Below are 24,192 nucleotides of genomic sequence, written 5' to 3'. Positions count from 1 at the left end.
AGAGTAAATTGTACTCTGGTTTGCCCTTTCTAGTCTTCACCGCTCCCGCATCTCAGACCTCAAAAACATAAAATATTAACCTTTATAGACAGTATTTCTTGAGTAAAGAAAACGCTGTACTTATTTTAAAAAACAGTTCTTTATTTAATCTTACAAGATCACTGATTAGCCTACGTTCAGATGCGCTGGCCGGAGGAGGAGGAGCGGAGCTACGAGGAGCTATGAGCTGTGAGGTTTTGCTTGACAGTCTAATCGAGTAACAAGATTTAACACAAGCTGTTTTAATGCTTTTCATTGGTTGTTAAATATTTGTCAAATTCACTGACATACATAAAGTTTGACCAATAGCATTGATTTATTAAAAAAATAACAGCGAAGAAATGATGGGCTGAATTCGAAATCGCATACTAACATACTCATACCAGTGGCGGATCCAGAACGTCATTAATAGGTGGGCCTGGTGAATATACGGAGGGGCCTCGGGTTTTTTAAGCTTATACACACCTGATTCCCGGGCTCCGTATTAGAGCTTTCACACTGAGCGTGGATGCGGTCTGGCGATGCGTTCCATGTGCGGTGCGTAGAGGCTACAGCAGTGCAGAGATCGTTTCCGCACCGAGTCTATTTTTGCTGTGCTGCACGTGCTGAATTAAAGTGCCAGCGCATGGTTCGTGGTCAAAATGAACACAGATTGACATGAAAATATAATAATCTCACCATAAATGCGTTTAATTAAATAAAATGTAGTAATCTCACCATAAATGCATTTAATTTAATTATACTCTTTTTCACAGTCATCTTTTTAAGGCTAGCCTACTTTAAGACCGGGGTAAAGCAAGGAAAACTACAATTTACCTCAACAAGGCGACATAATGAACAACACTGGTCTCATTCGTGGAGGTGAAAAAACAAGTTCTTTGTGACATGCAAGATTTATTGTATTAAAACTTAAATGCAAAAGAAAGGGCATGAGAGTCGGCTGTTTTTGTCAATTTCAAGTTTTAATTTAAAATCTTTGCGTTTTTAATATAAGTACATGGTTAAATATTTTACCACTTGCTTGAGCAACTTAAAATATTTATAGAAGTAGCACTGAATGATACGTTGTTTAAATTGTGTTAAAACGTTAATTAAAGAGTGTATGTATACAAAGAGAATCGCAATGCTGACAAAACTTTTTTTAAATAAAAGTTGCTGAATAACTTCTGGATCATTTGAAATACAAATAGTGAGTATGTTTTTGATGAAAAAGCCACTAACGTTAAGTGTCCTCCTCCTCAGGTATGACATGGTCCAGAAGTAGCCTATATCATCATCTAGACATGTGTGTGTGTTTTTTTTTAAGTGTGTCAATGATAGCTGTTTAGCCATAGCTCAGTTAGGTTGCCGCTGCGACGGAAAACTTTTGGTCCGAAACGCGCCCGCGCCCACGGTGTTGCGTGATAGCGTCACTGGACTGACACGTGATATGTCAACATAATATTTTTATTTTGTAGCTATTTTTCGTAGCTACTGTACATACATTTCTATTTAAAAAAAAAAAAAAACTATTAAACATTCTAAAAAACTATTACAATTAAATTATTTATTAATTCATTATTATTAAAATTAAAAATGTAAATTGTTTTTATTAATCTGATTGGGTGGGCCACCGATCAATCGTGCCCACCCATAAATCCACGCCTGATACTATTTCAAATACATATCAGAAATAGCAAGAGTATGTTAGGACGCTAATCTGAATTCAGCCAGGATTTTAGCTAGGCACGTTACATTATTAGTAGGAACTCCCTGGCATGTCGGAGGAAGTGTAAGAGGGGGGATTTCTGTTGAGACTACAAGCACTAGTTCCTCATCTTTCCCAGGGGACGGGACCCGCTCACGCTACAGACCTATCAGTGGGTGGGACTTTACTCTCTGAAACTGAAAGCAATATCCTCCATCTTGTTAGAAGCTAAGCTAACAGACGCTGTGGAGACAGATGTACAGTTATGACAATAGCAGAGGAGAGTACTCAATATGATATAGAAGAAGAGGATTTCGGAAGTCTGATGCTTGAATCAGGTGTTTGTGGCTACCTTTACAAGCCGCATTATAGCGAAGAGCAGCCGAGGCAGAAGACCTGCCTGCCGCGGACGAGGAGCCCGGACTGGCTCGAGTTAGGGTGGACTGGTGGCACCGGTGATCTCACTATGCAACTACGAACCGCTACGAACACAGAGATAGAGTCCGTCTGCGGCAAAGAATTTCAACGATGACAATTTCTCCTGGACGAAATCTCTGAATCAGACGAGGACACGGACGTTTGTGTTGTGAACTATCCTAGTTTCGCACTGCATATGTTCTGACTGAACATCCAGGTACCATGCAATAATTCACCTTTTCGAAAGAAATGCAAACGAGGAGTAATGCACTAATGAGTTCGCCAACTAACTAGACATTTTCGTGTGAAATGAATTTCAAGCTCTGGTGGTAGCTAGCCTTGTAGACGGAAGAGTGATTTGCGCTTTCTGGATTAGTGGGAGTGGCTTGCGGAGCTGTGCAATGTGGTGCATTGTGGGAGTTGTTGTCTTTCATACAAATGCGTCCTGAAGTTATTTTTTGTCTTTCCCCGGTCACGAAGGCACCAAATTCAAAATTTATTTTACATTTCGACTACATATATGACCCACTTTCAATAAAAAACAATGTTCCTATGGATGGAATGCCCCTTTAAACGAAATCACACTCACAATGTCTAACAATTTTTTTTAAATGCCTTGATTTGTTATAAAAAAAACCTTTCCATTTAAATTACATCTTTTTAATGTATAGAAACAACATTCAAAACAATAATATAATAGAACCCATATTAAAGAAAAAAATTATAAATATTCAGAAAAATAAATAGGCCCAACTGAAAGGATTAAACTTGTCCCTCTTTTTCTCTCTTCTTTATTGCCATGTTATAACCAGCACTCTAGCATTATAACTAGCATGAACACACTATTATTTTATATAAACTTATTCAATATTTCATTATTACATAATTATTTAATTTCTATATAGGCTATATTTTTTAAAATAGAGTCGGCTCTTCTCCATTATATATGGATTAGAGCTACTTTTCTGTTTGTTTTGTGCATATTAAATCTGCAGATGCGCTGTGAGTAGCGACTGGCTTTCTGTTTGGACTGGTAGATCTCGGCACACTGATAAATCTAAAAGTAGATCTTTGTTCAAAAAAGGTTGGGCTCCCCTGGTATATATAGTATAACTTATTTAACCAAGTAGTATGAATATTTATTAATGCAACTTTCTCTTGCTCTCTTTCTCCCTCCCATCCCACAAAACCAATAAAACAGTTTGAGACCTGTCTGCAGTTTAAATGTGCTTTTATTAAGTGTAATATTGTATGGTGATTGCATCTACATCTGCACCAGCTGGGTGGTCAAGTGTGGTCAGTTTCATCGGGGAGAAGCTGGTTTTGTGGTTTTCTGGTTTCTCGCTCCTTTCTACTGGTGGCTATATTGTGCAGAATGGCACATGCAGCCACTATCTCTGATGCCCGCTCTGGTGACTCTGAAGCGCCGAACACAGTTGAAATGTGCCTTTAGGATGCCAAAGGTCATCTCTATCTTCAATCTGGTTTTACTGAGGGCCACATTAGCCGCGTTTCCACTGTCGGGCCAGGGCTTTAAACGGGCCGTGCCGGGCTAATAGCCTCGGGCCAATAGCACCGGGCCTGCGTTTCCACTGTCGGGCCAGTAGCTCCACAGCGCTTCACTAAAACACGCCCGTAACACGCCTCTCTGGGACAACGTCACACTAACCCATCATTTCACCAACAAATGGAAGTTTTATCAGAAAACTAATCCGAAATCACTGGAAACAGCGTTGAAAACAAACACGATAAAAGCGGCCGTTTGCTAGCATTTTTTTTGTTTGTTTACTTGAATATTAAAAACCCAAGCATCGATGTTTTACCACAGATTTACAATAAAAAGTGATACATTGATCATAATGAATTAATTTATGTCAAAATTGCACATTAGTCACTCAGAAATAAATTACCGTTAGGTCTATTTCACAAAAGAAAGAGGACACACTTACTTTTTCAGTCGCGTCTGTTTCTTTATCATATTTACATCACATTTAGAAAAAAATGATAATTTCTACAACTTTATGCCACGACCTGAGGAGCTTTAGCAATCTCTTGACTCCCATACAGATATTTTCAGTCAGAGAAACAGAGGAAGCTCCCGAAAAAAAAGTTACTTTATTTTATGATAGTCCGGTTTAAAGAGACGAGACGTAGGCTATGACAGATAAAATAAAAACATGACTGTCATAGCCTTTAAGATTGGTCTGATTTCTTCAAGCGTTCGCTATGTTTTTTTTTACTACGCGTATCTTCAAGCGTTTACTATGGTAACGGTTAGCGCGCATAGTCTTTTGCATCACATACAGAAGGCATTCAAACATGAACGCGAGTTAAATTATTTTATTTTTAAGTCTTTAATGCTGACAGAATCATCCGGCGCTGGTAAACTCCTCCTCTGTTGGTAACCACTCCTCTAGCCCGAGCTGGCCCGCTTTGGCCCAAGGTATTCGACGGGCCAGAAATCCTGGCCGTTGGCCTCGAGTAAGCCCCGATCCAGCCCCGGAAGTGACAGTGGAAACGCGACTGGCCCTGGCACGCACTAGCACGGCCCGGCACTGGCCCGACAGTGGAAACGTGGCTATTGAAGTGGTTCTGTGGCCCTGTCTGAGGGTCATGATAGGGGGTTATTGTGTAGGTTTTTCTAGCTCAGTTCAAATTAACAGTGTTTTGTACTGTACCAAATTTAACTTGCTTTCCTCAAAGTGCTGACTAGGGGTGTGACAATAACCGCATCACCGCAATATCGCGTTGATGAGATGCCTACGTATGAGATGCCAAAGTGTGAGGTCATCACCGCACGTTTTTTTTTTTTTTTTTGCTGAAAGTTACAGGAGTGCATATGGTGTGTGATATGAACTATAAACACATTAATATTTTGCTTATAATTTACTGTATTCTGCGAGTCCCATGTTCAAGGGCTTCTGGAGAAAAAAAAAAAACGCTTCCTGTGCAAGGGAGGGAGTCGAGGGACAGTCCGTTAAACATAGCCTATGGGGGATTATTATTTTTTTTGTGTGTGTCTGATTATTATTAATTAACTGCTAGGTTTTGTGATGTTTACAGATAATGTTCAATTAAATACAAACACAGGAATAAAAGACAAGCATAACGTAAACAGTTGGAGTTAGATTTTAATTGCAAGTAGCGATCTCTCTTATATGGTATAGGAAATAACAGTTGACGGCGCTAGCCGAATGATTCAAAAAATAGCCACGAATCTAGTGTCTAAGCCAAATACTGTGTCGCCTTTGAGGCAGGTGACAATTAAGGGGAAGCCGGTGAATTTGGACAAGGCGCACAAAAGTATTCGTCTCGTGAGGAAATACCACTAACCAATAACTAGACCACATCTTAGAAAAATTAACCGTCCTGTGGCGTTTGCAGGACTTAAGTGCAGCACACCTACCTTAGGTCGGCGACACACTGGCTGCGTGGCGTGTCCGTTTTTATTTCGACTCCCATGTTAACAGGTTAGAGCTTGAGAGCGTGAGACGCGCTTTCTCAGTTGCGGCACGAGCCGCGCTGAAAACGCGTGCATGCCAGAAATAGAACGCCTATTTTTCACGCGACACGCAAGCCTGTTGGAAGCGTTTCCTGGCAAAATATAATAGGAAAAGATGTTTGTATGTCATTTTGACATGAATACATATTAATAAATTACATTTTGATGTTTGAAAGTTAAGGTTTTGACATAAATGTAGATATAAATGTAATTAAAAAAAATATTATCGATTTTCAAATATTGCACCTGTCAATACAGAACGAAATATTCTGTAGCCTATTTTGCCGTCAATACTGCCGAGTGCCGACGCTGTCTTTGCTGCTATAAATTTATGTTTAACATTAAGTAGCCTAGGCCTTCCACAACTCTCTCCCCATATGTCGAATATATCACCAATGAGGCGTATATGTCACCTAGCTGTTTCTGGTGTGCAAAGACATAGAAAAAGACACGCAACTGACACGCAACAGAAACACCACACAGCCAGTGTGTCGCCGGCCTTAAGACTACCTAATTAATAGTTAATTATTAATATTTACAATTTAATATAAATGTTAATTTGTTTATTTTTTTAATAAAGAATACTGCTTTATGATTATTCATTTCCATTGTCATTTACAAGCTACATGCGGTCTTGATCGCGTCTGCAGTGTATGTTGCGGCCGCGGGTGATTTTTTTTTTGGGGGGGGGGGGGGGGGGGGGGGTGTCGGTTAACCGCCAAACCGCGATATTTGTTGCTTCTTCACCGCGGTAAGAAAAAATCCCATACCGTCACAGCCCTAGTGCTGACACAACACAGACTCACAGAAAATTTGTGAGACAAGCACTGGAGCCAGGCCATTTGGCATCCAAACTTGATCATTATGTTCATGACCACAAGTCGTCTGCAGATGAAATGTTTAGTAGATCATTGTTATATCTGTTAAAGTTACTATTAATTTAAAGATTCATCTCACAGAAAATAATCATCTCACATATTCACATAATCTCTGCCTGAACATTATGGCTGTGATAGGACTTCCTATTAACATAATCTGCCTCATGTTCCCCTAGAGCAGTGGAGATTGGAGCAATAGACTGCATACATGTTGCAATGACTCTAGGGAATCCTATCATAAGATTAACAGAAGAATAATAAAAAAGATTCAAAATAATTCTTAACATGTATTATATTGTAGAGTACATTTGTGAAATTTGCTTTTTTTTTTAAAAAAAAAAAAAAAAAAAAAAGAAGGTGTTCATGTGATGTCACCCTATCAATATATCTTACCGGCAATTTTATAAAAGCCCTCTTTTATGGACATGGTCGATAAAAAAAAAAACGCAACGCAATATTTGCCGTACAGTAAGTGCATAAATGCGACGTGTTAAATTCTTTATGTGCGGCTCAAGAAGTTCGCAAAGATAAGAAATTCCTTCCGCGGAAAATCTGTATCTTTCATACAAGTAACTATCAGGAAAGGCAAGGGGATTTTGTCTGGCTAAAAACTCTTTATCTACGAAGTGCTCGTCAAACAATTTGCGCTGAGATGTCCACCGGATTTGGAAGAAAAGGTGAAGGTGAAGGTGAAGGTGAAGGTGAAGAAAAGGTGCTAGTTGCAACAGACACTTGGAATAAGTTACGTCACCTATATGTTTCTTTGCTCTCAGCTGATTGGTCAAACTTCAGTCTGAGATCTTGAATCCAGAACATAACCTGCCCCGCAGCAGGTTAGCCGTGCAGCGTAAGATACCATGGCAACGAACACCGGTTAAAGCCGAGCTACTTTCATAGTACCTAAAACCCAGGGTTGACGGAAACTAAGCTGAAACATAGCTGGCTAGCCACCTAAACCGGCTTCATGGTATAGGCCCCTGATGAAACACTAGTGAAACACTTCGAGGCTTTGTTTGGCCATAGTCACGTGACACGCTGAATGAATCACGCTTCGGATCAGTGTTTCAAAACATCTGCGCTTCGGGATCTCGCAAAGCTTCGGAACGACTGTTTCGCGTCAGCCATCCCTACAAATAAGTTGTGAAGCGAAGTTAAAAGAACATTTGATGTGTAAATTTTTTTTTTTATAGATTTATTTGGAGCGCATGTGTGACGAGTGAACCTCGTGGTGATCAGTAAAGGATTGGGTATGTACGTTTCATGGTTTATGGGGGAAATTACTGATGGCATGTTTATTTGATAAATCTGTTAATGAGTTTAATCTATATTCTGTGATTATACAGTATAACTTTATGGTTTAATGCATATTTCTGGTTCTGCATGATTAAACGTGGGTTGTGGCTTTGTTGAAGTGCTTTTATTTCTCTTGTAACTTAGGCCTACCTCAGCCACTGCCGTATTCCAGGGGCCCGTTCTTCGTACGTTGCTTATTACATCCGAGATCAAATGACACATCCAAGATGATATCATCGTGCGAATCATGATCTGGCTAACTCGGTTCTTCGAACACACTTGCCAGATATGATTAGTATCGCTGGGTTGAGTTATCTGAGATAATTGCGCGTTCATGCGCTGGTTAAAAGGGGATATGTATCGATAGTAGAAACATTGATCAGCAACGCTGCTATTGGCTGTTCAGCGTGGCCAAAGAGCGCGCTCAGTTTTTCTCCTCAGCAGAGCAAGAGCTAATAGTCGAAGTTTATTCGGAATTTTAATGTTTAATCAAAACGCCAGGGAACACCTCAAAGTCTGCAAAAGCCAGGAGAGAGGGCTGGCAAAAAGTAGCAGACAATTTAAATCCGTTAGAAGTGTCCATGTTAGATGTTTTTAACACTTATTAGCCTATATTTTTGTATTTTAATAATTGCATAATTACTTTGTTCATTGTAATGTCAGAGTCACCACACTAGAACATGGGAACAAATAAAAGTGAAGTACAAAAATATTCTACATAATGGTAATTTTTAGTTATATTATAGCCTAGTCTCTTTTATAAAAGGCACTGTTAAATAAATGGTTGTCTGTTTATAAAAGCAACCAAGAAAAAGGCTGAGAAAAAAATAGAAAAGATCTTAGAAGCCTACACTGTAAAATAATTTTTGCTGCATTAAATTAAGGCTGTATAGTCATTTCATCTGTTAAATCTTGAGTAATGATGAATTGCTTTGACTTGTGAAAGTGAAAACTGATAAACTTATGTTAATGTAAAAATATTTTGCCATGAGTTATTGATCACATTTTTCCCGAGTGTAGTTCATAATGACATTGTGTTTTCCTCTTTTGTGCACTTTTACACAATACACCAACACTTGTATCTGTTCCCAAGAAAGTGGTGGCTGAAATATGTGCAGTAAGTAGACATTTTCTAACTTTCCAAAGGAAAGAAAGTATAAGACTTTGTAATGTCCATTTGTTTCCATTGCACTGGAGAGTGAATAAACCCTCTCAGATAACTGTCATATGGAGGAGCTAGCCTACCTGCAAGTGCATTAATAACTTTACTTCATTTATACTTGTATGCTTTATGGCTGCAATATAAGTTGTAGGATTCCACATCTACAGAAAGGCCTACAGAAGAGTCTGCACAGACAGAGGACACATAGGCCTACAGGTGGGCAGTGTATAGCCAACTTTTCCTTTTTATTTGTTGCATGAGGCATGTGTCTAATATCTCTTGTTGCAGGCACTTGACCACTGGCTTTTCTTTACAAAGAACAATTGAAATAAAACTCAAGGAACTAAGCATATTTGTCTTTTATTAAACATTTAATGAAAAGTCTTTTTTTTTTTTTTTTTTTTGGCAATGTTGTGTAATATGGCACATGCAGCAATGTCACAGGCCCTGTCAGGTGTCACCCTCAGACTTTTCAGACACTGAAATCTTCCCTTTAGTTAGCCAAAGTTCATGTCATTGTGTGCCCTTGTCCTGGCTAGAGCTGCACTGTAACTGGTTTGGGTCAGGGAATGGGGTCATAAAACACCTGTCTGCAGGAACATGTCATAATCACCTATGAAAAAATGCAGTTCTGTTAGGATCAGCATAAGTGTATGTAATACAGTGAGCTTGATATTTAATTGTGGAACTTTCCTTACCACTTTCAAATAATGTGCATAAATGTGAATCTCTGAAAATTCTTAAGTCATGCACAGATCCTGGTCATTTTGCTTTCACATTTGTGATATGGAAGATTTTAGTCAACTGCCTTTTTTTTATTTGATATAATATTACTAATCTGGAATATTAAGAATCACAATAGTAACTGGGCTGCACATTTACATTGTGAACCCCCTTTCTGTTCACATAATCCCCTTCATTGAGGCCTTGATGGCAGTCTGGTAGCCTATAGTCTATGGTACCAATCACGTTAGTGAAGCCTGAGTGACATATCTGTAATCGGCATGGTCATGATTGTATGATCTTCATAAAAAATTATGATAGCCTAAAAAAAAAAAAAAAAAAACTGCTTTACAACATTGGGTCTTAAGTGGCTTGGAAATGGCACAAAAAAACAACAACAAAAACATAAAAGTGACAAAAAACGACAATCTCACGAATCACGAGAAAAAAAATATATATCTCAGAAAGTGCACTATCGCGCTGCGCTGGACTTCCCGTATCAGCTCTGCTTATGAAGCCGGGATCTAATCCTGTTAACATGAAATAAACTGCTCCCGAGCAGGTTTAAGATTGCGCACATGTTGCTATGACAGCAAGTCCAGGATGAGCGTTGAAGAACCAAACAATCCAAGATCATGCCAAATCGCCAACAATCAAATCCAGCTAACTGAGTTAGCGACGTACGAAGAACGGGCCCCAGTTTGTGTTATTGTATTTAATTGTAACATATTTTGGTTTGGAGAAATCTATTTAAATCTGACCTGTTGCAGTGCATTACACTGTATTTCAGTTGATCCACTGGTTAAACTTTTTGTGACATTTGATTACATGTCATCTTCAAAATTACTGTAAACTTTTTTCTTAATCAGACTTTTATCTGTTTAATTGTGCATCCATTGACCGCTGTCACTTATTTTAAACAGCAGTCAGAATAAAACCCCAGTTTCAAAAAGCATAGTTTGCTTCCGGTGTGTGTTTCTTCAATTTCACCCGGTTGCATTTTTTCTCTTTTATTGTTTAATTTTACTGTGACTTATGTTGAGCTTATTAATATCACTCTCATTTAATTGTTTTCCAGGTGCCTTTAAAACATATTACGCGACAGTGCGCAGGAGCTTCAGGTACAAAGCGATAAGAAAGAGGGTAAGATTTATTAGATTAGATTTGTTTTTGGTCAATGTGACTATTTTTCAAGGACAATTAATAGATGTGTGTTGTCCATACGCAGTGCATTGCGCAGTACTGATTGTCTTTATTGTTTTTTACAGCTGCTAGAAGCGAGACAGAGTGTGCTAGCTGAGGATGAGGTGGGCCTTCGGAAGTGCGCTACCATAGACCTGATGTCTGATGAGGAAGACGGCATCGTCGGCGGGGTGTCTGGATGGATTGTGCGACCTCCGTCCTGTCGCAGCCAGGAGCTCACCGAGCTCTGTGCCACGCTGCAGTCGAGATTAGAGGCGATTCCAAAGTACAGGGCAACGCACCACAGACGTCTGCAAAATGGACCGAATTCAGACAGAATGCCGCTAGTTACCTACAGCTCCGAAGCGGAAAAAAGACACTTCACGGTGCTGTAGGATTTTGTGCTTCTCATGAGCTTCCCATTTGTTGTGTGGGCAAATCTCCTATGCTTTGTACATATATGATATATGATATTAGTTGTGTGTTTGTGTTTGTGCTAATTAAGCTCTTTCTTTGAAGAAACAGCACGTCCCTGGCAAATTTTCCTTTCCTCAATAAATTCATTCATGTCCTTGATGATGGTAATAGTGTAGTCCATAGGATAACAATAACATGAATATACAACATAACATCATATATATATATATATATATATTAGGGCTGTCAAAAGATTAATCGCGATTAATCGCATCCAAAATAAAAGTTTGTGTTTAAATAATATATGTGTGTGTACTCTGTATAATTATTTTGTATATATAAATACACACACATGCATGTATATATTTAAGAAATATTTGCATACACTTTTCATGCTGTGTATCGTCCTATATCTAGATTGCCAGTTTTAGCGAAAGTTTTCGAATCATTAATAAACGACCAATTAAAACAATATCTGTCAGCCAATAATATTCTTCACGATTATCAGTCTGGATTCAGAACAGGACATAGTAATAATAATAATAATAATAATAATAATAATAATAATAATAATTTGTTACATTTATATAGCGCTTTTTCTGAGACCTCAAAGCGCTTTACATAGATGGGGGAATCTCCACTTGGATGATGCAACGGCAGCCATATTGCGCCAGAACGCCCACCACACACCAGCTTACTAGTGGAGACAGTGATGTACCTTTACTGCAGCCATGTCAGTGTCAAATGATATTATAACCTCTCTAGATAGCAAAAAGTCATGTGCTGCTTTATTTTTCGATTTATCAAAAGCTTTCGATTCTGTAGATCATAAATTATTGTTACAGAGACTCAGGTTTATTGGCCTTAGCTTTAAATTGGTTAGAAAATTATCTTTCAGATCGCACTCAATGTGTGTCCATGGAAAACTACAATTCACCATTCGTACAAGTTAATACTGGGGTTCCTCAAGGATGCGTTTTATCCCCTCTTTTATTTTCTATTTATATCAACGATCTTGGTCATGGAAACGATTCCGCTAAATTACACTTGTATGCAGACGATACAATTATTTATACAACAGCATCTTCTTTAAATCAAGCTATGAAGCAACTACAGAACGCTCTTCAAGCACTGCAGCACTCACTGACGCAGTTAAAGTTGGTTCTAAATTCTAAAAAGACAAAATATATGATTTTTAGCCGGGGTCGCTCTAAAGTAACCGACATTTCAATTATAACTTCAAATGATATACCATTAGAAAGAGTGAGTTCTTATAAATATTTAGGTATATGGATGGACGAAAGATTAGCATTTGATGTACATATTGATCATTTGTTGAAGAAGCTTAGGCCAAAAATAGGTTTCTTTTATCGCTTAAACTGTTTCCCCTATGAGGCCCGAAAGAAAATAGTAGAGAGTGCTTTATCTATAATTGACTATGGTGATCTTCTATATATGCATGCAGCTACATCTCTACTTAGAAAACTAGATTCTGTGTATCATGCAGCTCTGCGTTTTGTCTCCGGTGCAGAGTCACGGACGCATCATTGTATTTTATATGATTCTTTATCTTGGTCATCTTTATATCAAAGGAGAAAGCTACACATGTATTTATTTATTGCAAAAGCTCTTTTAGGTAAATTACCCTTTTATATATCAAGTCTTTTAATTTATCACACAAATAATTATCATACTAGGTCAGGTTCCCACATTCGGCTAAAAGTCCCAAGGGTTTTGTCAGAATTTGGCAAAAGTGCGTTTTTCTTTTATGCTCCTTGGGCTTGGAATGAATTGCAAAATGTTCTTAATTTAGACGCACTTCCAACCTTAAGCACTTTTAAACGTCTTGTGCAAAATGTTCTACAGGATACTTGTAAGTGTTTTAATTGATTTGCTTTTATCTAATTTTTGATTGTTGTAAATTGTAGTGTTGTCTTATTGTTATTCTTTTGTGTGAAACTCTGTGCCGCTGACTTGACCAGGTCTCGCTGGAATATCTCAATGTGAAATAATAAAGGTTAATGTTAGGTTAGGTTAACGTAAAAGCGAGCGGCCATGCATGCCAGACGGTTAAGTCCTTTTGCCTCTGCATATTTGATATGGTTTTTAACATTTACTTAATCATAAATTCTAAGTGTTCACATATAACTATGTCCTCATTCATTTGTATGATAATCTGTAAATGAGTGTTGTTTGTTTGGGCTGGTTACTATTGGGATGTTGTTAAAAATCCAACACCCCGATACAGATCCTATTCCCCCTGTGCCTGAAAATGTGTAGGCACTTGTATATATTCTACACTGTGGACAAACCTCGCTGACACTGTAAATAAATAAATAAATAAATAAAAAGCTGGTGTCTCGTCTTCATCACAACAGCCGTACGTCTGATCATGAATGCGATGATACGATGGATTATTCTGACACACAGAACACGATGATGTAGACCGACAATTCACATAATTCAAACACATAAATGTCAAAATTAGTTTTTTCCAACTGAGAATGATTTCTAAGATTAAGCATTTTGTATCCTGGAAAGATCTGGAAGAGGTTATTGATGCGTTCGTCTTCTTGAGATTAGACTATTGCAACTCTATTCTGGTGTTCAAACAGATGGTCCAACATGCGGCCGCAAGACTTTTGACAGGCACTCGTAAATATGGGCTACATTTCCCGATAACGTTGTCTCTTAGCGCTACGAAGACTCTAAAGGTATAACTTAACTAAAGGTGTACCCTTTCTAGGCATGTTCCCCGAACCATACCTTAGGAAGCTGCTTAAGAAATGCCTTCTTACGTGCGCCGTTACCCGGTGCTGTCCGTGGCGATGCTGCTGAATCTGCTGATATCGACGGCTGGAGAATCAGTTATTCTCTCGTGCAGGGGCTACTTCACTACGTTATGTGAGAAAGTGCTGTTCTTTATAAGAGAAGCTCTTCAGATTGTTTTTTTTTACTCACACAGGTGACTTCCCGGGCTCCGTATCCTCCCTTAATGCTGACTTCTGTTGACTTGGGACAAGAGAACGACGCATTTTAAAGCTAATACTGGCACACACAATTACCGATATCAATAGAGCTGCATACAGTTATTTTTTTCTTTGCGTGTCGCGCCTCCCCTGTGGCTCTTTGGCACCCCCCAGTGGAGGCGCGCCTCACCTATTGAAAACCGCTGGCCTATAACACGCTCTCACACTTTTTTTTTTTTTTTGTCATTTTTGGGAGGAGTACAATTTACATATGTGGTTTCAACAACCAGATGCATTTAAACGTGTCCAGTTTCGTCTGGAATGCGTCTCAGATCTCCTGAAGTGGTTTGAGCGATCGGATTCAAATCCGTCTTGAATGCGTTTCGGAGGGCATTTACACCTGGTCTTTTCACGATCGGATAGCTCTCGCATCTGAGAAAACGCATGAAGTGGCCAGGTGTAAACAGCCCCCATGACAAAAACATACGCACGAAAGCTGAAAACAAATGCTGGCCTCTCACGTCCAAATTTGAGGAAGTGGTGGGGGAAGTGACGTATGCCGTAAAGCAGTCGAATTTTGTAGTTCTTTTTGTGCTCTGGTTACTACCTGAACCCCGAAGTTACGTAGTGCCAGTAAAAGCGATACAGACCCCGTCAGGCTATGGAAGACGTGTCATTCAACCTATTGTAAGTCGATGTACCATCACAAGGGTCTTGGAAATATATTATGAAGGTTGAAAAGCTACATTGTGTGCCTTTAAGTAGCGGTCATGAGCGCGTGCACATGTGAAGAGTTTTAACTCTTTCTTCTCTGTCAATTACATGCCTTTGAATGCAACACTCTGCAGATTCACTTTATTTCGACATTGTCTAATAATCCAAATGTAGTTGTATAAGTTACTATTATACAAACCAAAGGACAGGCAATGATTTTCGGGCTACAGATGGCAGAAATAATGCTCGTCTCTTCTGTTTTTGTTGCAAAGATAGCCTATCTACTTATGATAATAATAGTCATTTAAATAAAAAAAAATCTAAATAATATCAGTTTATATATATGACCACTTCATGATGCAAAAGTAAAAAAAGTAGATAGGCTATCTTTGCAACAAAAACAGAAGAGACTATATATATATATATATATATATATGATCTGAAGTAACTAGCTACTTGAGTAGTTTTTTCATTGGATACTTTTTTACTCTTACTCAAGTAACTATAAAGATTATTACTTTTACTTTTACTTTGAGTAATTATTTCTATAAGTACTTGTACTTTTACTTGAGTACAGTTTTTGGATACTCTACCCACCTCTGCTTACAGAAGGTATACTTAACTAAGAACGTTTCGGGAAACATGTATTAACGATAAGGTGCAGCTTAAGGTGTAACTTAAGAACGACTTAAGAAGGATTCGGGAAATGCAGCCATGATCATATCACCCCCGTATTAAGATGCATTGGTTACCAGTTTCTTTTAGAATTAATTTTAAGATTTTATTATTTGTTTTTTAAATGTTTACATGGTACAGCCCCTCTGTATATTGCGGATTCAGGAGCAGAAGTCAAAGAGACTTTTACAATCTCAGTCACAAAATCTTTTAGTTGTTCCGAGAACGAATCTGAAAACAAGAGGGGACCGCACCGAGGTTATGGATCAGTCTATCACAGTATATCAGATTAGCATCTACCCTTAGTGAGCTCAAAAGACATTTAATCATACATGAGTCATGTCTTTTGATCATACATGAGTGTCGAGGCACTGTTGTCACAGGTGTTGGTTTTAAGAGTTTGAAGATGGTTTAGGTGTATTGAAGACTCCTCAGAGTCTGTGGGTCTTTATCTGTGAGTAGGTATTTTGCATATTCTGTATTAATTATTTGTGTTTATTATATTTTAATATTTCATTGTTTGTGCAGCACTAGGTAAACATTGTTGCACTATTATGTGCTTTATAAATAAACTGAAATTGAAATTGAAAATTGAAAGAACAATGGAAAATTCGTAAAGGTTTCATAGCTTCAGGAAGTGTGTTTCGAAAGCTCCCGTCACTGCAGCAAACATTTTACATTTTGTGAAATACAAACATTGAACTGAAAGCAGTCATGAACAGCTCTGATCCTGATGTCAGAAAAACACATTGTTCTGCCTCTACAGAAACTGAAATAATTATTGACCCATGATCAAACTGTCTTAATCAAATATTTAAAGCTTGATATCACGTTTTAATTGTGTGTTTTTAATTTGCCGTTTAATTGTATTACTTTAAATTGTTGTGGCTCTGTGTGACGCTGAGGGAAACATATATTTTTTTTAAAGTGATATTATAAATAAATGAGCAATACTCACGTCAGTGTGTTGAGTTGACAGTGTTTATCCTGCAGTAGAGCAGAGATCTGATTCACTCGTGTGTCTCCTAGTTCATGTTCACTCAGATTCAGCTCTCTCTGGAGTAACGGGTTTATACCCACAACTCTATTCACATACTGACAGGCCTCCTCTGCAGCAGGACTCACAAACCTGCAGAAGAGGCAACTCAGTTCTCAACTAAATGTCCAGCTTATTATATAACTAAAATAATATATTAGTTGTTAATATTTAGTCTGCATAGAGCTCATTTAGTTAATTATTAGATCCCGTCCCACCTCAGTGTCTTCAGTTGACAGTCTGGATCCTGCAGTAAATCATTGAGCTGCTTCACTCCTGATTGTCCAGGATCATTTCCTGTGAGATCCAGCTCTATCAGGTGTGAAGGGTTTGATCTCAGAGCTGAAGCCAGAGCTTTATAACCTTCTTCTGTCACACTGCAGTTAGAGAGTCTAGAACAGAGAGGAAAACATTCAGCTGATTAATCAGTTAAACCTGAACAATATAAATCTGAATGATCGCTCTTCCTGTCGCCTCTACAATAAGGAAGCCACTCTTTCTGGTGGTCTACGGCACATTCAGTGGTGTTTCACTGGCGTATTGCATGGATAAGTGCAGTGATTCCCCCCCGGGCGCTTCAGCATAAAGAGCAGTTTCCCTAAAAGAGCAAAATTGATGTTGAGCGTCTTTTTAAAGATGCCTTTCCGTCCGTGTGTTTCTGGATGCGGTTGTTCCCTGTCCTCATCTGATGGCCACGATCACACATGTCTGGGCCAAGAGTGTGCTGAGATAGTGTTTGTGGATGGTTCATGTCCTCACTGTGAGAACAAGACCATGTTGACCCTGCGGTCGTGACTGTCCATCCTCGTGAAGGCTAAAGTCTCTCTGATGTTACCCAGCACTGCCTCTGCACAAAGCAGAGCCGCCAATACGGTTAACACTGTAGGAGACCTGAGGCTCACAGTGGGAGTGTTTCCCCGCGGTCCTTCCGCTCCACTGGCCTGTCGTGTGCCGTCGAGCTGCCGGGTGATGGTGAGGGGTGTTTGCTATTCAAATCAACAATGGAGTTTAAAAAATACGACAGATGGACTGACGATGAGGTTCAGGCTTTATTAAGCTTATATGAGGAGGACGAGATCCAGCGGGAACTGGAAAGTCACACACAGTCCTACGTCACCGGACTAATTTGCCTAATCTTCACGGTACTTTAGACTGCGATGGAAACACAGACAGCAACAGGTCTGGGGAAAAAAGATCCTGGGACAGATTGTTCTGGGTAATTTCGGTGGAAACACGGCTTTAAATGGTCATCTTATTGAAGAGCTACAGCAGCATTTAGTTTCCAATAGTCTGTTCTGAAACCCAGTCACACTAGTTCTGTGTGCTGGAAGACACTGTTTCTTCTCTTTCATTTTAACTATTTATTTAACGTCTCTCTTCTTTATTCTCTGTTGAAAAGGCAGATTTCTGCATGTACACAATCAGTACATTGTATCAAATGCTGGAAATTAAACAATTACTAACTAGATAAAAACACATAAAAATGTGAGCAATAGGGAAACCCAGAAAGTGCACTGCTATAAACACTGAAACATAAGCCCTGCTGTCTTCAAATAAATAAACTTCAGTCACACTGTAATTGCTGTACAGTATAATGATACTAACTGTAGTTTCTCCAGCTTGAATTGTGGGTTCATCAGTAGATCACTGAGGTTTTTCACTCCAGAGTCTCCTAGTTTATTCCTGCTCAGGTCCAGCTCTCTCAGGTGTGACGGGTTTGATCTCAGAGCTGAAGTCACATCAGAACAACCTTCATCTGTCATATCACAGGAGCTTAAACTACATTAGCAGAGAGAGAGAAGACAATTAAATCAAAATTTATAAGGAAACACCAGTACTTTGTTTAGGCTTGGTTTGTAGGGAATTCCAAACCTGCTCACATATATTCAAATGCACATAACTATAGAACCAATTCTTAATGCGCATGTGAGCACCATCAGCGTTTATCACAGGTTCACGTTTAAAGTTTGTGTAGAGAGAATGGTGTCGTCTTAGCGGCCCCTAATTTAATAACAAAGGATCGTTGCAACGGAAGTGAATCAATCAAAACGAACTTTAGCTGGAAAATAACTTTATTAAAGAACTGCTATAAAGCCAAAACAATCTCGGTTATCTTAAAGTATACGTTTATCTCTGTAAAGCTGCTTTGAAACAATCTACATTGTTAACCCTCTGGGGACCAAAAACGCGCCCGCACGTTTTGCTCGTTTTTTTTTTTAGCAATGAAAAATAAACACAAAATGCTCTGTTAATTTTGATCTTTCATTTTCGTGTAATACATCAATCGATCCTGTTCAGTTTCTATTTTTTTTCTGTATACTCACAATAAAAATAAAGTGTTTTGCTTTTTGACAAATAAAGAAAAACTAACATGATGCTATTTCTGCCTTCTCTCTGTCAGTAAACTCCCATTTGAAACGCGTTCGAAAATGATCTATAACTCCGCGAAAATTCAGTCAAACAGGCAAACAGACCCACGGGCATAAAGCTTGAGATCGCAGCTTTTAAATGAAGTAATTTATATAAAAAACAAATATTATCAGCTTCTGTAATCTGTATAAAAAGAGAGCGACTCCAGTCGAGCTCATTACGAGATGATTCACAGTAATTTGACCACGCCCCGGAGAGCGCGTGCTATTCAAACGCAAATTCTGAGAACCATTTCAGATCTGTGAAACGCCCCCACATCAGCTGTAAACAAAGAGGCATAATATAGCCTAACTTACCTTATGGAGAAAAGTTTCCGTGCTGATATTAGGAGCAATATGAGGAGCAGATCCCGCTGAGGAGTGAGGTAGGCTAAGTTATCCTTTCTCAAGTGTTAATGTGGAATAACGTTATGGAATAACGTTGTAGGCTTATGTAAACAAAAAGATGAATCGCGTTTCTATAATATGAATCGCGTTTCTGTGAGATGAATGAAGGGTAGATATTTGTAAAGATTGTTTAGCCTAAATATGAATCGCGTTTCTGTGAGATGAATGAAGGGTACATATTTGTAAAGACTGTTTAGCCTAAATATGAATCGCGCGTCTGTGTGTGAAAGAATAAACTGCTTTTCTATAGCCTACTGAGATGAGTAAAAATCGACTGAAATATGTTGAAATAAAATGTATTTGTATAAGCAACGTATTAAACTGCAAATTAACATTTATAGGCTATGCCCTAATATTTCATAAAAACAACGTTACAGTCAGGCGAAGTATGAAAGACAATATTTTGTTGACTAGATTTGGGTACAGTTTTTACTGTAGAATATACTGTCACATCAAATAAGCTTTTCTGCTCATATATATAAAATACTATTTTGTCAAAAATAAAGTCATAGACTAAGATGTTCCAATGTTGGCTATATTCAAACTAATGAATACATATGATAAAATGTAGGCCTATAATCTTTTTTTTTTTTTTTACAAAGAAAGAGTACTTTTTTTGCAGAAATATTGCTGAAATTGTAATTATTGTTGTAATTGTAACCTTTTTAATAAAATAGCAAAACATATTTACAAGATAGATGTAAGCAAAATCTTAAATGGTCAATATAAGTCTTCTTCAAAATATATATTTTGTCCTTGCATTGTGGCTCAGTCAGTGTCACACCTGAATGAATGGCTAATTATGCAGAGTCATTATGCAGAGTGGGTGGGACTAAGGTGTAAACTACTCCTCCCCCTCGCATATTGGCTTTCCAAGCAAAACCTGTTTTACACCATTTAAATCAATGTATTTTTTTTTTGTGAACGATAAAGCAAGACTATTTTCACATAATTTTGAAGCTAGAACTCGAAGAGAAAACATCCATTAGTCAAAAGTCTTGTGGGCACATATTTTGTATGAGTTTTGTGGTCTTATTTCAGCAACTTTCATTTTTATTTTTTTAAATAACCACGCATAAACATTATTCTCTTAAAAATACAAACATCTACATACATGTTGCTCGCATATTATGGTAGTCCTGTTTGTGCTATATAGAGTGAATTTACACCTTTGCCATTAACATGTTTATAAATAACTGAAAAAAGCACAAATGTCAGAGCATGTCAGAACATCTCAAGGGCCCCAAAAACAGCTTGGTCCCCAGAGGGTTAAAAGCACTATATAAATGAAGATGACTTGACTTGACTGACTTATACTGCACTGTCTTGTCGTTTCGTCCCTGTGTTGTGTGTCTGTGAGGGCGTAGTCAGTCTTCCAGCGGGGAAGACCAAACCAACCGATCGAGTGGCGGCCGCTGATGACATCACGGCCGGGTCGCGCCGGCGCATCTCAACCGGAATCTGAAGTGTGAATAGGTGTTCGTGTGTGTATTTAAATGTAAAGATTATATGTTGTGTACTATGTGTGAATGGATTATGTGTTTATTATTAATATATACAATTAGAAACGGATTATTATTGATTATCAAATAGATTAAGTATTTGTATGTGTATTAAATGTAATATGTACCTGAAAATGGTGTGTGAAAATGTGTAGGCACTTGTATATATTCTACACTGTGGACAAACCTCTCTGACACTATAAATAAATTCCACTTCTGCGAGTGCGCCATCATTTCTACATCCCTTTACGGACTCACATTTCTTCCCGAAGGCGAGCTGGTGTCTCGTCTTCATCACAACTGCCGTACGTCTGATCATGAATGCGATGATACGATGGATTATTCTGATACACAGAACACGATGATGTAGACTGACAATTCAAATAATTCAAACAGATAAATGAAGTTGTCAAAATGAGTTTTTTCCAACTGAGAATGATTTCTAAGATTAAGCCTTTTGTATCCCGGAAAGATCTGAAAAAGGTTATTCATGCGTTCGTCTTCTCGAGATTAGACTATTGCAACTCACTCTATTATGCTGTTCAAACTAAAATCTTGGACAGATTACAGATGGTCCAACATGCAGAAACAAAAAATTCGTAAAGATGCGCCCAAGTAGCAGTGATTCGCCTGTGCTTCACCCTAATATAGTCCCAAGTCAATATCTGTCTAGGAAATCGCCTAGTGTTAATCTGCATCGCTATTTGTAATCGTTGTGAATACGCAGGCCACAAGAAGTAATTAGTTTTTTTGGGGGTTTTTTATCACTTTTACTCAGACATGCTAGCTGGCAACAAAGAATTCCATTCATTATGCTAAGCTAAGCTCGCGCCGACCCTGTCAAACTAAAACAATCCATGCACTGAGACAAAAATGCATTTGCCCACCTATCTAAATGTAGGAAAGAAGGTGAATAAGCCCTATTTCAAAAAACGGTGGAGTGTTCCTTTAAACATCAAACTTTTATCAACAAAACAAATTGGACTGATGGCATATTATACCCCCATTGTGACACTCATAAATGAAAGATTTTTGGATTTTCCCCTTAATTTAAATCTTGTTTAAAATGCTTAGTTTGTGGTTCGTTATTATTACTGAAAATACATTTAAAAAAAAATTACAATGAAAAATTAGCTTATATTAATCACATTAACAAAATGAATAAGAAGGATGATATGCTATACCCACATTATAACAAATAAATAAAAGATCTTTGGATTTTAAAACAAATGCTTAGTTTGTGGTTCATTATTATTTTTAATGAAAAACACAACAACAATAGAACAAAGACAAACTCACGTATATTAAACAAAGAAATGCAACTTATTCACAAAAGTACTTTTGCGCTTTTGACTCCGGCATTGTCCTGTCAGTCATTGCACCTTACTTTAGTCATGTGACTCCTGTGGCTCAACTTACCTCAGTATCTCCAATTTACACTTATTCTTCAGCCCAGTGCAGAGCATCTTCACTCCTGAATCCTGCAGATTATTATTGTTCATGTTCAGCTCTTTCAGATTGGTATCTGATCCAAGAACTGCAGCCAGAGCTGAACAGCTTTTGTCTGTTAAGTTACAATCATCTAACCTACAAGGGAAATAAATCACATCACAGAATTAGATGGAGCACATACAATACATTTTTCTATATACAAGAATTAAATTTATGTTCTATTGTTATTATTGTTTTACTTAAAAACAGTGTATACAGCAGAGGCTGGGTTAAAATAACATTACTCTTCAAAAACTACTATTTACTGTACATTAGTGGTTTTTATTTAGTGACACATTTCCTAGATAAAATGAAGCATGTTTGAAAAAATATTTGTGTTAAGATTTATAGCTTTTTATAGCTTTCTCCCAAGGTTTTTCCCTCTTTATGTCACCTGATGGAGTTTGGGTTTTTGCCACTGTTGCCTCTAGCTTCCTTAGTTGGAGACACTTAATATTCAACAAGATTATTGACTTGACTGCACCGACACTATTAGATGAGACAACTCACACTTTTATGGCAAGTTAAAGGCCTTTCACTTTAACCCTCTTGCTCATTTTTTTTTTTTAGCAATGAAAATAAACACTAAATGCTCTGTTAATTTTGATCTTTCATTTTCGTGTAATACATCAATCGATCCTGTTCAGTTTCTATTTTTTTTCTGTATACTCACAATAAAAATAAAGTGTTTTGCTTTTTGACAAATAAAGAAAAATTAACATGATTCGATTTCTGCCTTCTCTCTGTCAGTAAACTCCCATTTGAAACGCGTTCGAAAATGATCTATAACTCCGCGAAAATTCAGTCAAACAGGCAAACAGACCCACGGGCATAAAGCTTGAGATCGCATCTTTTAAATGAAGTAATTTATATAAAAAACAAATATTATCAGCTTCTGTAATCTGTATAAAAAGAGAGCGACTCCAGTCGAGCTCATTACGAGATCATTCAAAAGTAATTTGACCACTCCCCGGAGAGCGCGTGCTATTCAAATGCAAATTCTGAGAACCATTTCAGTCTGTGAAACGCCCCCACATCAGCTGTAAACAAAGCGCGTCGCGAGTGAGGCATAATTTAGCCTACCTTATGGAGAAAAGTTTCCTCAGAACAGTGCTGATATGAGGAGCAATATCTCCTGATATGAGGAGCAGATCCCGCTGAGGAGTGAGGTAGGCTGTTTTCTTTTCTCAAGTGTTGATGTGGTATAACTTTATGGAATAACGTTAGTGTAGGCCTATGCAAACCACAAAAAGATGAATCGCATTTCTATAATATGACTCGCCTTTCTGTGAGATGAATGAAGGGTACATATTTGTAAAGACTGTTTAGCCTAAATATGAATCGCGCGTCTGTGTGTGAAAGAATAAACCGCTTTGCTATAGCCTACTGAGATGAGTAAAAATCAACTGGAATATGTTGAAATAAAATGTATTTGTATAAGCAACGAATTAAACTGCAAATTAGCATTTATATCCCCTAATATTTCATAAAAACAACGTTACAGTCAGTCACTTGTTGACTAGATTTGGGTACAGTTTGTAGGCTACTGTAGAATATACTGCCACATCAAATAAGCTTTTGTTTAGCAATTTCTGCTCATATCTAACATTATATATATATATATATAACTATATTATTTATTAGGGGTGTAACGATTCATCAACTACATCGATGTATCGATTTATATTC

General features: G+C 37.9%; 1 protein-coding gene across 2 annotated transcripts in view; it reads right to left on the bottom strand.

Annotated features, from left to right (window-relative positions):
* The window catches only part of LOC311292527 (NACHT, LRR and PYD domains-containing protein 3-like), a 115,985-nt gene that overhangs the window by 78,188 nt on the left and 13,605 nt on the right, over window positions 1–24,192 (bottom strand). For both annotated transcript variants that reach the window (XM_084412239.1, XM_084412240.1), the window contains exons 9-12: window positions 22,432–22,599; window positions 18,300–18,473; window positions 16,913–17,086; window positions 16,617–16,787 (exon numbers count right to left, since the gene is read on the bottom strand). In XM_084412239.1, the coding sequence (XP_084268365.1) occupies window positions 16,617–16,787; window positions 16,913–17,086; window positions 18,300–18,473; window positions 22,432–22,599 (687 nt within the window). The remainder of the gene's footprint in view (window positions 1–16,616; window positions 16,788–16,912; window positions 17,087–18,299; window positions 18,474–22,431; window positions 22,600–24,192) is intronic.

This window comes from Rutilus rutilus (assembly GCF_951802725.1).
Source record: "Rutilus rutilus genome assembly, chromosome: 6".
Classification (NCBI taxonomy): Eukaryota; Metazoa; Chordata; class Actinopteri; order Cypriniformes; family Leuciscidae; genus Rutilus; species Rutilus rutilus.
This window is presented reverse-complemented; position numbering and strand designations above follow the sequence as displayed.